The sequence below is a fragment of the Thermobia domestica genome, chromosome 7 (genome assembly GCF_964235325.1).
Source record: "Thermobia domestica chromosome 7, izTheDome1.hap1.1, whole genome shotgun sequence".
In the NCBI taxonomy this organism is placed as follows: domain Eukaryota; kingdom Metazoa; phylum Arthropoda; class Insecta; order Zygentoma; family Lepismatidae; genus Thermobia; species Thermobia domestica.
In genome coordinates this window covers 119,073,806-119,090,656 of record NC_137460.1, presented here as the reverse complement: position 1 = coordinate 119,090,656, position 16,851 = coordinate 119,073,806, and the positions used below count along the sequence as shown (strand labels likewise).

The following is a 16,851-nucleotide window of genomic DNA, read 5'->3' as shown; positions in this document are numbered from 1 at the left end:
TGTTTGAGCGTCTAGATGAGTTGAGACATAAGTTGTTAAAGAAAATATAATATAATCGTGTCAAAATGAGACTATGAAGACATTGTGAACTCCAAATTATTACTAAACCATTCACTCGTACTAAAATATAATATGTAACATCGTACATTTTTACACTGTTGTATATGTACGACGTAAATATGATGTTTATGATGTAAATAAATAGGTGCAAATGTTGTGTTTATTAAAAAGATAAAAGAAGGTCTTTGTTTAATCTATTTATAAGAATGAAAGTAGAATTAAAATTTTATAACGGATAGGATTTCAATATTTCTTTTCAAATATTAATAAGATATGGTACAAAACTCACTTATATTGCTATTATCTTTGTTTAAAAGAAGAAAAGTAAAAAATTATTCAAATCTCGTAGCTGTGTGTGCTTGAATAATCAAATATATTTTAGAGAATATTACAGTATGCGGCAAAACAAACAGTGCTGAAACCACATCGTTGACATTTGTTTATTTTTTGCACAATATAATGAAACGTAAGAAAGGTTGGCAAATGGATATCAACTAAATTTACTCAACACATATTGTAAATTTACAAGGAACCATTCCTGTACATCGTGTGTTCAAAATGTTGAACATTATTTCGCACATATTCTTCATAGCGGTTCTGTAGATCGATAAACATATTAGTGATACGGTTTGGTGGAATGACAAAGCAAATGACCAAATCTTTCCTCTTAACTCCGGTATAGTGGTAGGAAGTTATCTGTTTGAAATATTGCTTACTTCCGCATACCCCGTATGTAGGCACCTGGAGTTATGAGGTGAGGGGAGTGGGAAGGATATGGAAAAACCGTTCCACAGGAGATCACGCATTGTCCAAACTCTTGTGAGCAGTGTGGGCAATAGTCCCATCTTGCTGCATTCATTGTTGTTATAACGACAGATTTTTCGTAAGAAAAAAGCCGAACAAATCAAACAAGACAGGGTCAATAATCAATTGTCAATTGATGTGGCAATCAAAGTACAAAGTGGCTTTTTATCACTGAACCATATGTTACTGATGAAATCTTCATCTTCATATGCCATAGGTAACACTCCAGAGTAATACACCAGATGTCCAAGCTAATCTCCTGCAATGAGACGGTGCTCAACACGGTATGAGCGGAAGTATTGCTCGACAATAAGTACCATCTCCTCTGTTGTGAGTAATATTACTTTCGCACCAACCGCACACTACGCTAGTCCACACACACAACAAAACCACACATGTGGCACTCACAGCTCATACCACATTGCATCTTAGCGCCACCCGTACGCGAATTTCAGTACTGTTTGTTTTGCCGCATACTGTAGAAACAGAACAAGTGTCCTTGATAAGAGCTCCATGCAAACCAAGATGAATAAGGCATATAATGAATGGTGCAGATACCACCAGACAAATCTCAAACTTTCACATTTATTGTGCACAACGATAGCTTTGCATCTTGTATGGGGAATTAGAAGAAGGTAGAACGGCATTGCATCAGAAAAACATAACAGCTACAATGGTCGGTTGAAGAGTTGAATAGTATGGTTTCTCAGTAGCATAATTTGAGATTTTGCTCGGGAACAAGACTCGATGTAAATAGATTTACAGATTTACACGTGTTTATTGATGTACTGTTATGGTATTGATTGATTGATTGAATAATGTTTAATCAAACTCGAGGAAAGACTCTGACTAATGAAATAAGAGCCCAAATTGTAATTCTTCACAAAGAGAAGAAAACGATGCGCGAAAATGCAAAAACACTACGTGTATCACTCCATGCTGTGTGGGAAGCCATTCGTCGCCACCAACAAACGGGGACATTTAGCGATCGACATCGTTCTGGAAGGCCCCGATCGACTTCAAAAGAAGAGGATAAGTTTATTATTGTGACTAGTAAACGTGATACACGCAAAACAGCTCCAGAAATTACTGCAGAATTGAATGCAACTCGAAAAACACCTGCAAGCATTCGAACTGTCACCAATCGTCTTCTAAACGCAGGACTTCGTGGGTGTGTAGCAGTAAAGAAACCTCTACTCAGACTTCAAAACAAAAAGAAACGTCTTCAGTGGGCTAGAGCACATTGCAATTGGACTGAAGAACAGTGGAATTCGGTTTTATGGTCGGATGAATCCAAATTTGAACTATTTTCAAACAAACGTCGCCAATTCGTTCGTAAAAAAGAAAGGAGAGAAAGTGCTGCCTGCTTGCGTACAAAACACAGTCAAACATGGTGGAGGATCGGTGATGGTCTGGGGGTGTTTTGCGGGCGATTCAGTTCGAGATCTAATTCAAGTCGAGTGCAAAATGAACAAAAACGACTACAAGAAAGATACTCCAAAATCATGTGGTACCCTGCGGCACACGACTTGTTGGAGGTGGATTTACATTTCAACAGGATAATGACCCAAAGCATACATCCAAACTCTGCAAGGAATATCTGGAAAGCTTAGAGAAGAAGAAAAAGTTAAAGAGTATGATTTGGCCGCCACAGTCGCCGGACCTGAATGCGATTGAGCTTCTTTGGGAAGAATTGAATAGATTGCTTCAGAAATCGACAACTACACGACCAACAAACGTGAAATACCTGTATCAAGCTTTGTTGGATGCCTGGAAAGGTATTTCCAAAGAAACCCTGCGAAAGCTGATCCGGAGAATGCCGAAATTGTGCCAAGCTGTCATCATAGCTAATGGAGGACATATTGATGAAACGGCAATCTAATGTTTTATTCTGTTAGTTGTGTCATTATATACCTTTCTTTCGTTGTTTTCCTCTTTATGTATTGCAATATATAATGCCCAGAAATTGTGCATTGTTTCATTTGAATAAATAATGACGTATTTACAACAAAATTCATCACATACTCTTGTTCCTAAACTTTTTGCCGGTAGTGAATATTGGTAAAGCTAAACTTTAAGGAAGCAGGTTATTTCTTCCCACTCATAAGTTTAGACTAATTGTACTAACTAAATACATAAATGTTTTTCATTTTAATGGTATTTCATTTAATTTCTCGGCTATAAGTTTAACCCTACATTATTGACAACATATTTCAAAACATTATTTAAAATCTTGTTTTATTCTTTGCTGCTTTAGTTGTTTTGATTGAAATTAAATTTAAAATTCTTGAATATTTTAACAGAGTGACAAGAGACTTACTTTTTTTATATATGACTATTAACGTTTATTAACAAAATGCGCAGTGACGCATTTAGGGAGCTTTCGGGCTTAAGCCTCCGAAATTTTATTTACTATATTAAAGTAAATTAAATATATTGCAGAATTTTTACATTTCCAGGAATAAAGTAGTGAAATCCCCCCCGAAAAAAACGGAAATACGCCTCTGAATATGCGAAATATTAATTCTTTTCCTTTCAAGTTTCTGGTTATCATTCACAGTCACCCAGAATAGTGCTTGAACTCTTAACTGCTATAAGTCCTAACTGACATAACTCCTACAACTGATGGGTTTAACAGTTTTTCTTATATCACAAACGCCTACATAGATGCAACTCAACGTATACGAAGGTTTTCAATTCGCATACAATTGATGCACAAAAGTCTCCACTTTCACATTATTGTCATTGTTTGGAGCATGTTGTTCAATGAATGCCATCTATCAAATACTGTAGTCAAATTTAAAAAAAAAAAGAAAAAGAAAAAGAAACAAGTTAATAACAAGCTGAAAATTCGTACAGTTGTTGGGAATGTTTTAAACAACATACTACAAGTTTCCTGAAATCCCACGTGACCTTCTCGAGCCATATTGGAAAATGGCCGCTGGAATTCAGAAATGAACAACAACGAGATAAAATATGTATATATTCGTTATGGTTGAACATAAAGAGATAAATTTAGTGTTTTTTAAAACATAGGTAATACAATATTTGTATAAAGAAACAATTTTTCATAAAACGGATACTTTTAGAAATATTTAGTTCTAATTGTAAACTTCTGAAAATTACTGTCAAACTGATTTAAAATGTTATTAAACTTCGGAAGTAATTATTAACAACTGAATTAATAAAATAACATACTAAAATCCAACAACTTCGCCATACTGGCGCCATACTGGAAAATGTCCAAATATTCGAACTAATTGAAATATATGTTTGTAAGTGAAATATAAAATCTAGACCGGGCTAAATATTTGAGAAACTGTAAATATAGTCGATCCGAAGTCAATTATGATCATGTTGGTGAGAGGGGGAAAATTATGACGTTATTGAAGTAGTCGTCCACCATGTTGGCGGCCGCCATGTTGGAATCAACTTCTTTATTTTACACAGCAAAATGATCATATGACATACTATACAAACCCAACGGTAAGGTTATTATTCCAAAATCTGCAATTGTTTTGAAGTTGTGAATAAGTTTATGATAAGTTACGTGTGAAATGTGAAATGTGCTGTGTGATGTTTCGAATTGAAGGATAAAGGTAAAATGCAAAAATCGTTTTGTTACATCTCACATTACGTATTCTTTAATGAACAGCAAAAGAGAGAGCTAACGTACATGAGAGAAATACAATCACATAATATGTTCAACATGTCTATCGTTCTGTTGTATGCACATCCATTAACAGTGCGACCCAGTGTTTGTGCACTCTGCGAATCATAGTCGATAATATTTGTTCATAGGCGGTAATGACTCTCCTCTTGAGGTGGTCAATGTCATTAGTTTTACACTGGTAGACAATACCTTTAAAGTGTTTTCAAAGATAAAAATGCAACGTAGTTAGGTTGGGTTACCTTGCTGGCCATTCAAATGATACATGGCTACATATCCAGCAACCGGGAAACTGTTCATTGAGCCATTGGTCCCATCTTCTTGCCAATATTGACAAAATCTCCCTTCCTCGTTCAACGAAAGTGGCACAACAATGTTTTCAAGCATATCTCCATATTGTGCACCATCCAAAGTTTTATCAATGGAAACAGATCAATAAGTTTTTCGCCCCATATTCCGCACCTCATCACTGAAAACAATGTTATGAGAGAACACTGCGTCATGAGCTATCTGGGACATGGCCTTCTCATAATACTCCATGGGGTCTATCAGCATCATCGTCTGACAGTTTTTGTTGCAAGAGCAATTTGTAAGGGTACCTCTTTTAGCTTTTCAAGATTCCTGGAACACTTTTGACACCAACATTATATTCGCTTTGAGATGATGCACACTGTTCGTAGAACGTTTCACCAATACAACATACAAAACTGCTGATATTTTTTTTGATCAGTTGCACTTCATAGTCATCCTGATTTAGGTTTCATCAACATTTTCAGTTGCCATGAATTTACCGATTTGTTTTCATACAACACTTTATGTAAGTGGCTCGCGATTAGATTGTCGCTCATTGAAGCCGGCTGCTATTATTGCTGAACTGCGTCCTCATTTTTTCCCTGAAGTTTTTCGTCTCATCTTCCACACCACACAATTAACTTACCTCCACTTTGCATCTTTGATGCATCTATCTAATTACGATTTGTACTAGCTTAGTACTCAACATTTCCCAGTATCGGGAAATCCTACGGAAAGTTTTTGCTTCAAAATCTTCAACGGTTTCGAAGTTGTGAATGAATTCAGAATAGATTAGGTTATTTTTAGAGTTAAATGTTGTTATGTGTGGAGCATTGTATTGAAGGATACTGACTGTCTCTTTCTTCTTTTTCTTGTAGCTAGGACGGGATGTTAGCTCGAGAGGAAAGCATCTAAATTATCCTTTTGGCTGGAGGACGCAGTTCAATAATAGCAGCCGTCTTCAATGAGCGACAACCTAATCGCGAGCCAGTGACAGATAGTATTGTACGAAAACAAATCCGTAAATTCAGGGCAACGGGAAATGTTGATGATTACCTAAATTAGGACGACCACGAAGTGTAACTGACCAAAAAATATAAGCAGTTTTGTTTGTTCTATTGGTGAAAAGTTCTACCAAGAGTATGCAATGTCTCAAAAGCAAATATAATGTTGGTGTCAAAAGTGTTCTAAGAATCTTAAAAAGCTAAAAGTGGTACCCTTACAATTTGCACTTGAAACAAAGACTGTCAGAGGATGATCCTGATAGACCCAATGGAGTATTATGAGTAGGCCGTGGCCCAGTGTTTCCTCATAACATTGTTTTCAGTGATGAGGTGAGGAATATGGGGCAAAAAACTTATTTGATCTGTTTTCATTGATAGGACTTTGGATGGTGCACAATATGGAGATATGCTTGAAAACACTGCTTTGCCACTTTTGTGGAACAAGCGAGGGAGATTTCCTCAATATTGGCAACAAAATGGGGCACCACCACATTATGATCTTAATGTAATCAACGGCTCAATAAACAGTTTTCCGTTTGCTGGATAGATCGGCATGTAGCAGTGGAGTGGCCAGCAAATTCCCCTGACCCAACACCGTTGTACTTTTATCTTTGGGAATACTTTTAAACTAGTGTCTACCGGTGTAAAATTAATAACATTGGCACCTGTAAAGCAGAATCATTATTTCCTGTGAACAAATATGAGAAACTATGCTTCGCAGAGAGCGCAAGCACTGGGTCGCACGGTTAAAGGATGTGCGTACAACAGGCGGTAGACATGTTCAACACTATGTTCAACGTGTGTTACCTCTCTCTTTTCTGGTCATTGAGAAATATGTAATGTGAGATGTAACAAAGCTTGTTTTTTTCTTACTTTATTCTTCAATTCGAAACTTCGCACAGCACATTTCATAGAATTTCACACATAAGTTATCCTAAATCTATTCAAAACTTCAACACTGTTGCAGAATTTGAAAAAATAATCTTACCGTTGGATTTTCTTCGAACGATGATGTTGTTTAATATGTCACACGACCATGTTGCCATTTAAAATAAAATGTTGATTCCAAGATGGCGGACGACAACCTTAGAGACGTGATAAGCAACAGCATTGATCCCAATTGACTCCGGATCGACTACATGTACAGTTTCTCAAATATTTAGCCCGGTCCAGATTTTGTATTTCACTTAACAAAATATCATCTTTTAATTACTTCCGGTATTTGTATATTTTGCAGCATGGTGAACAAAGAAGTTGTGGGATTTTAGTATGTTATTTTATTAATTCAATTATTAATAATTACTTCTGAATTTCAATAAAATTTTAAATCAGTTTGACAGTAGTTTTCAGAAGTTTTGAATTAGAGCTAAATATTTCTATAAGTATGCGTTTTATGAAAAATTATTTCTCTATAAAAAATATTGTATTATGTATGTTTTTAAAAAAGACACTAAATTTGCCTTTTTATGTTCAACCATAACGAACATACACTAATTTGATCTGGTTGTTGTTCATTTGTTAATTCCAGTGGCCATTTTCCAATGTGGCGGAAGAAGGTCATTTGGATTTTCAGGGAACTTTAACTATGTTGTTTAAAACATCATTCCCAACATCTGTACCAATTTCCTGCTTGTTACTAATTTGTTCCTTTATTCATTAAATTTTGGACTTCATTTACTACACTAGTATTATTTCATTTCATACTGCATATGAGAAGAAAGAAAAAACTGGTCATACATGAGTTGTTGCAATAAACTGAAAACACCAAATCTGTAACAAATGAAGGAAGAAAGATTTTAAAACTTTGTCTCAATTCATAGCTCTTTGCCTTTCTCTTCATTTCGATATATCTTTCCGTTTCCAAAGATCATGTTGGTAATCTCAATAAGCATGGATTCAAATTGAAATTGAAACATGTTTAAGGTTCAAACTAAACTTCTGTTTCCGACCTCAGTTGCTTTAAATACTCACCTATGCTATCCGTTTCTTGCATTTAAGTAGAAAATCTTAGCTAGTTAAAACTATTTCGATTAAGTCTAGATGAACAACCAAGGCCGTATAAACAGATGATCATTAGTTGGGTAAAATGATTTCCTACCTCAAATTTTACTGTTTCCTTTCTGTTAGCAATATTCACTCAGTATGCAGATGAAATCATAAGTGAGGATCTAGCCGAAATCGATCAACTATCGGTAAGATGTTTACAATTCTATAAATACTCGAAAATAAATGGAAATATACTTCTTCGGCACATCAATTATTTATCCCTCCCTCGTGCATTTTTGGGTGACGTCATACATCATTTTTTATCTTCTAATAGAATAAAATATTATATCACTTATTGTTATCCATCTTAAAATTAGTAACAAGAAAAATAGTTGAATCTAAAATACATTTTTATTTATACGAACAACTTTTCCATCATATATCACAAAATCACAAGGAAACGGCTAGAGTAATTGTAAAACATGGTGAATAACATTTTAAAGAACTTTACATCTGCTTTAATTTGGCTTATATTTGGACATGTTAAGAAAACAACTAAGTCATTGCCAGTAAAAGGGCGTATTTTAAGGGTACCGTATTTCAATGGAAAACAAAGGTTTTCAAGTAATCCCTTTTTTTAGTGGTAAATTAAAACATATGTAATTCAAAACAGTGTGTGGCCATCGTGACGCTATAGTGGGGATATCCTGAGGAGAAATAGCGGTTCTCCATTAGGAATCCCGTAGTCTCTAAATTTTCACCCACGACGAAAAAAACATATGATCCTATAAACAAAAATGACAAAAACACTTCTTGAAACCAGAATTTCTCATACCTAAGTATAACACACACAAATCCAAAACAATTAATTAATAATATAACGTGGATTACTTTAACAATAAAATGCTAGAAACATAATTCTTCTTACGTTTTAAATAAACAAAATAAAATTGTGACGCTTTAATCAGGACAAAATGGTGCACATACACACCTGTCAGAGGAAAACGTTCACTTTTCATCCTCATGAAGATTAGCCATCTAAAACTCCTGCTCTGATATTTGCAGACAAGAGAGAAGGCAAGACATATAAAGCTGAAGAGCGATTGAATAAATTATGAATGGACCTGTTCTCTTAGTCCCATCCTATTCCTGATGGAACATTTGAGAAGAGGGACATTTGAGATGTGAAACATGTAAGATGATTTTATTCATACTAAATTCTGTCACAACATATAGCCGCACATAAAACTAATCAATAATAATTGATAAATCAACATGCCTGGAAAGTCCATGTTTGATACGGGATTACTGGAAATCAGTTCTCATCTTTTGTAGTCAACTACATTTAATACGAAAATTTGTTAAAGACATTCATCCTCTTTTATCGGTAGTCACCCACATTAACTACTCTTCGTCGGATAGTTTCAATAAAGTGGTCCATATCACGTAATGCAATGGCGTGCCAACAGGAATGAGGTTAGATTCTCCACTGACATAAGTAGTTCTCGACTTTTATTTGTTAGTATCTGGTATGAATATTTCATTATACAATTTATTAAAAATCATGTGTTTCTCAAGCTCCCAGGATCTATGAGCCAAAGGCTGCAATGCCCTCTTCAAATGATGTCCAACTATAATGTCAAATGCTATCGAAAAAATACTTGTTGTAACACCTAAGACAATCAACTATTTCTTTCAATTATCTGAATTGACACACTTAAAATACTATTTATGACGAGGATAAAATATTGATTACATTGAAATTGTTATATCGAGGAAAATATAATTCACCATATAGAGGAAAATAATTATTGGATCCTAGAAATGAATAAGATACTTTGAACTAGATAATAATTCTACAGAAGAGTAGACAGTACATTAAACTGCATGCCACATATTGGATGTACTTTTCTGTGTCAGTTTCAAAGATTCATAAGAAATTAGGAATACTTTAAATATTAAGTATTATTTTATGCATTTTGCTTTTAATACTTTAATTTTTATGTCGTAAACTGTTGGAGTATATTATTTTTATGCTATATTTTTGTTAAAGTTTGCTTAAAATATAGCTTGCAATATACAAAACACCGAAATACAAAATTCTACTGCAGTAGCATAAGTGAAACCGCTAGCAGGATTCTTTCCTACTGGTGTTTGTGCATGTTCGTCACTAACTACAACTCCAGCAATTGTTGGGATGCCAGTGGTAATACGATTTCAAAGATGAGAGAACATTGTTTCAAAGAACAGATGGACGTGTTTTTACAACCACAGGAGCAGAAAAACAATCTGCGGTTTTAGTTCACATATTTTCTCAGATATATTTACATTACTCGCATAGCTTGCATTTCATTATCTCTGTGTATCATACTTTTCAGATATTTTTTAATGTTACATGTAATTTTAAATATACAGATAACATATTATCTATACAAATGTTAAGTTCTGGTACGAGGAGATTAGTACCCATAGCGTTTGATTATTTAACGACACGATGTTAACGACACAACTCAAGTTGACTGTTAGTTGTCCCTTTGGAATGTATAGGTATGGATACGTTCATCCACATGTCAGTAATCGTTTCCACGATCATCTTAATACGATCGTCCACTGGTTGGAGATAAATATGACATTTTCATATATGTCGTATCAAAACCAGTAGCATTGGCAATTTGTTGGCAACTGTAAGGCTTTCAATTCACATGGTGACCAAAAAGGTGCTTTTCATACTTCTGTGTGTCTTTGTAAGGCAATGGTGCTTTCCATTAACCACTCAGTCTGGAGGCAATTCGCTGAACCTTGCATTGTGATCTTCGCAGTGTTACGAGAACACAACGTGAGTGAGTTTACTTTGTATGCTGACATTTTTTCCAATTGTTTTTCGATCCGGAACTGGCAGTACATTTACACTATTCTAGGATTTAATAGAACGATTAGAGTGAAAGTGGAATATATTCTTGTGGACACTTAATTGGCAACAGAAAACCTCTCCACTCCTCTGTTACATGTTATATCTATCTCTCTCCCTCTATCTGTTACAGTGTTTTTTACTCTATACCGAACACCTTTAAAACTAGTTTATTTTTGACATTTCCAGATATAAAAGAGAGATCAGAATGTAGATGGAATATAATCTTTGGACGCTTATTTGATTACAGGAAACAACTTTTTGCTATATGTTAACATTTACACTTTATAACGACGAACGTTAAAACGGGAAGTAGTTGATGACTACAAGTTCCTGTTTGAATATGATTTAAGACAGAAGATGGTACCTATTGTTAGAACGCTAAATCGACTGCATAAACCACTTCTTGCTATCTCTCATTGTCTTTGTTCTATGTAGATCAATACTGGTAACGGAAGTGTAAGTCCATGTTTAGCTCTTCTGGTTTTAATAGACTTAAAGAGGGAAATAAAACGTTTTCTTTGGATGTTTAGCCGATTTGCAGAAACCGCTTCTCGTTATCTATTACTATGTATTTTTACTCTATAACGATCACTGTCAAAATCAAAGTGGTTTATTTTCTGTCATTTCCAGCTTTAGTGGGAAGATTAGGGTAGGGATGGGATATACTCTTTGAATACGTATAGGTTGCCAAAAAAAACCGCTTCTTCCTATCCGTAACTATTTTCACTGTATAATGATCAACACTAAAACCGGAAATCGCCGACTTCTGCCACTTATGGTTTCAGTATACATGTTAAGATAGAGATAAGATATATTCTTCTGACATTTATTTCGAAGACTCCTTTCATCCATCTATTACCGTATTTGGTCTATTGCAATTAACCCCCAAATCGAAAATAGTTAATTCTTACAACTTTCCGTTTTAATATTAGATAAAAAAAACTAATTTGATGGCCTTGCCAAATTCGATGATGACTGATCAAGTAGATTTTGAAATTTTATGTCTATCAAACGCACGTACAGACGGACAGGGTAAATATATAAAGTAATTTTGGTAAACCACACTCTTATGGGTAAAAACATCTTCAGTTTCGGGATTTAAAAGAGTAAATCTAAAGTGAGCTACTCCGATTCAGTCCCCCCAGATTTGGTTCCCCTTTTGAGGCATGTGGTCGAAAAGTGTAGAAAGGTTTATCTAGACAGCAATTCTGATTGGGGTTTTCTGGGTTTTCCACAATCACACCAGACAAATGTCGTGTTGGTACATCACATAATGGAGTCAAGCCATTACCTACCTTCCCGATTTCTTTCCTCCTTCCCAACTTTAAGGGGACTGTAAATCACCATGGGACATCTTTCCCCATACATGATGGGCTAACATGGACCTATATGTGGAAAGCCCTGCAATGTAATTTCTAATTGTAATCCCAATCGACACCTAGTGCGGACAATATATAAAAAGGGAAATTTCGTGGTTCCTGTAATTTGACATCTTGTCATTAAAGAAAAGAACGGAAGAAGAGACATGTTGAAATTCCCTTCCGAATGGAATGAAGGGATTGTTCTTTTTGTTATAAACAAATTGTTACCAGACAACTGGAAAAGTTAAAGGTAACATAAAATAACAAACTACTACTTTGATGATGGAAACAAATGATCAGAAACATACGGAGAAGTTACTCAAGGTAGATCAAATTGGCAAACTCATTTCAGTGTTGTCTCATTGACTACCGGATACTAGTAGCAGAGTAACATCATGTTAGAATAAATTAAAGGTCACTCACTACAAAGAAAAAAAATCCCAGTTAGCTGACCAACATGTCATAAATGTAGCTATCATTAAAAGTTAGAAGACAGGTGCTGCTTAGTTATTGATTCTTCTTGCAAATTGAAAATTCGTGAAAGATGGGTATTCCACGAAATAGTTATTTCATGCCTTCCCAGCCCTCTCCACTACTTTAAACGTCATATCTGGTACACAGAGCGTCATGCAATGTGACTGCTAGTATTTATAACAATTGTGATCTAGATTGTCATTATGTGGAATGTGTACTGACCAAGATCTATTACGTTAATTGCAAGGTTGGCCACTTTACTTGTTTGGTTTCTCGAATACAGAAACGAATCCGAAAACTCATAGTAGTTGAAAAGGTTTTTGCTACTGCTACAAAAGTAACTTACAAAACTTTCTAACCTTGCTTCCCGCTCCGTTTGAACCTATAGCCAGATGTCTCTTTCAAACAAGAGATCTGACATTTCCACCCAAATATTTTGTTGAATGGGAAAGAAATGGATGTCCCAGTTGTTGTCTGTTGTAGCTCACAGACGATATCTCCGCGTTGTTTTTAACTGTATTCTTAAACTAGTAGAAGCCATACCATTCAAAGCCATACTATACTACCATACTAGAAGCCATACTATACTACCATTCAAAGTATATTGTAAGCATCAAGTAAGGACAACACAAATGTCTTCGTCTAAGCGAATCCTTTTTCTGTCACAGGGAAATGAATGCTTCCTCAGTTCGATAATCACCTCCGATTTCACTGATATCTGATATACTAGTTGGCGAAATGATGAATAGTGAAACTATCGCATGAAGCAATGCTCGTCTCAAATGTTCATTTTTCCTAAATGATGCTTCTTTAATGAGGCCCTAAGAGCTTAGGCAGTCGCCTTGACATATCAACAGAACTGATCTCTGCCAACTCACCTACAGTTGCCTGTATTTTTTTTAACTCATTTTCAACCTACACAAACTTTTACCCCTGTTAATATATCACATGGATACCTTTCCAATTCAAAAAATATTACAGATTTCAAAATGGCGGATTTCAAGATGGCGGAGGAGATTCATTGTCTACCCTGCCCTTTTCTCTTTTTCTAATATGTAAAACTACTACCGTTTGAATTGTCTATCTTTCACTATTTTTACGATTCAACAGTTTATTTGATGTATTTCTATAACATAGAATAGACTTTCTCCCACCAAATTTGACACCCACCTCCTCCGTTTCTTGTGGCGCTCAGAAGCAATACCTTTGTACGTACACATATTTTCACCTTCTCTATCAGAGGCACTATGTCTCATCCCGAAACTCGGTTCATCCATTTTAACCCATTTGGATCCTCCAGAGAACATATATATTTTCCTAGTTGCGTCAGTATTTCGTATATCTGAAATGATTTCTGGGACATGAAACGTAACACTACTTTTCCGTTTAACTTACACAATGACGAATATTAAATATCAATATCATTTTTACTCTCCTCACACAATAATATTTCCTGATATCTTCCCTGCCATTAGTAAAGGTTAAGAATAAACTGTATTCAGTTGAAACGGTAAAGAGTTCCATTCCTAGAAGTTTCAGTTTCGTCTAGTAAAAGTCGATTGATGGAGGATATTTATTGTCATCGAACGGCGCAATCTGAAACTTCTATTAATTTGGAATTATACACCGTTGTTTCAATTGTAGAAAATGGGATGTGCATAGCCACGATGAAAGTAATAGTTACCCATATATCAACGAATTTATTTCGTTAATGAACTCGGGCATGATGATTGATCTAACTGTCCGTTGATTGAAATAGAATTTAAAACTTCACATCTGTGTAAGAGTTATTCTGTGTCGTAACTGAAGGACTAAGTCATCGTTATCCGCGAAAATGATCACGGGTAGAGTCCATTAACAAACTAGGCCAAAATACTAGCTCTAACTATTTATTGCAAAAAAAAAGTAATTAAAAGTTCATTTTTGTTGATGAAGTATGGTGTGATATAACATACGATCTAATACAGCCTTCCGCAACCTGGGGTCCAAGGATCCCAAGGGTCCGCAAGACGATCTCAGAACCAAACTGAGAAAGACACACACTGTGGTAAGAAAAACGCCATTTTAAGTTAAATGATGGAATTAACAATGAGAAGTGATATTCGATCTACAAGAAGTTGACTATATTCCAACGGCATCTTTTTCTGACAGCATCAAAAAGGGTATAGAAACTGATGTATGTGTTTGTAAAATATCTTCAAACGAAAATCCTCTGCAAGGAAAACAAAAACACCCACACCCGTACTAACATGAGGAAGAAATATAAATACTAGCAGTATATATTGCAAAGGGTCCTTCACATGTATTGTAGGCTCTAAAGGAGGTCGCAGTGTGGAAAAGGTTGGAAAAGGCTGGTCTAGTATTAAAAATTGTAAGATCCATTAACATGAAGCTTAAAAAGCCAAATCAAGTGGGTTCGATATGCAAAGGACGTATGGTTAGATTAGTCATTTTTAATGAAAACAGCCATCTACCAAATACCTTAGTATATATATATATATATATATATATATATATATATATATATATATATATATATATATATATATATATATATATATATATTTTCCTGCTTTCATTTCGAAATACCTAGAGGAAGGAAGCGTTAATGGATATGAACGAATAAAACAAAGTATTGTATTTTCAAACTGGCTCAAAGAAGAAAATAGCAAACCAATTCTGCAACTGGAATTTCATCCCCAAAATATTAAAAGCTATGAAACGTCAACAAGAACCATAAAAAGAGATTTCCCTGGAAAGTGAAATAACAGAAACAAAGATATTCTAGTTATCCCAGAGTTATATGTTCCTGGAGTTTTAGTCATTAATGGCATGAAAGTGATACCGTCAGAGAGCTTTATTCACTGTCCAAAGTTTGATTTATTAGAAATTATATCCTTCTGATGCCTACGAATTAAGGAGAATACCACAGTTAATGTACATAGAAAGTATACTTGCTTCTCTCAGAAAATAGCACCAAATTAATATTCTATATACCGTTTCGAAATTTCATTGTAAACTGAACTAGGAAAGAATTAATTACTTCCTCCTCGTTTAGCCTTCAATATTAAGAAACAAAGTGTGCTATAGAAATATAATTAAAAACTATTCTTATAAAGAGAAAAAAAACAATATATACAAGTTCTCCTGTCCTTACGAATTGATGAACAACTTAATTAAGTGTAAAAAAAAAATAATTATTTGCAAGAGTCAATAAACATTTCTTTTATAGTATCTTTGAAGAAAGCTACCGTAATTGCAATAAAATAAAAGGAATTTAGACACTCTACTGAGGGCAATAGCAGCAATTGTTTTAGTAACCCCTTTCAATACAATTTTCATTAAAACAATATGTTACATCTTAGATTACAATAAGACAACTATTATAAGAAATATTATAATTTCGGAATTTGCCTATGGAATCTAGGAAAATATGCACTTTGTTTAATTTCGACAGAATGATTCCTTCACTTCTTTATACATTGTCTTCCCATTTTGTTGTGTAATAGGAATCAGAGCTCAAGAATTACTTCATGAATCATTGTCAATTTTGGATAGAGTGTGGAGGGTCAAAACTTAAGTATAGACTTTGTTGGTGAGGTGATACACCTTCTTGATGTGAATATATATATATTGGAAAACTGTTTACATATACAGGGTGTTCCAAAACAAAACACACAACGTTTGGGAGGTGATTCCTGACATCAAGATAAGACAAAAAGTATAGACCAACCTGAGTGCACAAATGCTTTCTTTCGGAATTATAAGCTGCAGAAAATATGAAAAATTAAACTTTAATGGTCCGTAGCTCCAAAACTAGGGAACCTACCCTAGTCGAATCAAGACTTCACCTATGAACTAATATGTGCACTATCCAAAAATACATGTTTCAGAATCCTAAAGTATTCACGTAGCAATTTTTGCACACGGAGTTTGGCTACCGGCGTATAGCTTGAAGTACTCAGCAACTAGGTTTTTAAAGATTTTTAAGGAAGTACCGCAGGATTCTGAAACATGGGTATTTGGATAGGGCACATATTAGTTCCTAAGTACAGTCTTGACCCGAGTACGGTAGGTCCCGCGGAATTGGAGCTATGGATCTTTTAAGTTCAATTTTTCTTTTTTCGGCAGCCTATAACTCGAAAAGGAAGCATTTGTGCACACAGGTTGGTCTATAATTTTTGTCTTATCTCGGTGTCAGCAATCACCTCCTAAACGTTGTCGTCGTTGTTTTGAAAAACCTTGTATATATAAGTATGAAAGTTTCCGTAATCATCATCCTTACTTGAT

The 16,851-nt window shown here is 34.8% G+C and overlaps 1 protein-coding gene across 1 annotated transcript; it reads left to right on the top strand.

The window, feature by feature from the left end:
• The first annotated feature begins 1,682 nt into the window (after positions 1–1,682).
• On the top strand, positions 1,683–2,477 carry LOC145689310 (uncharacterized). Its single transcript, XM_081763453.1, has one exon. The coding sequence runs from the start codon at positions 1,683–1,685 to the stop codon at positions 2,475–2,477; it is 795 nt and encodes a 264-aa protein (XP_081619579.1).
• Positions 2,478–16,851: the final 14,374 nt, after the last annotated feature.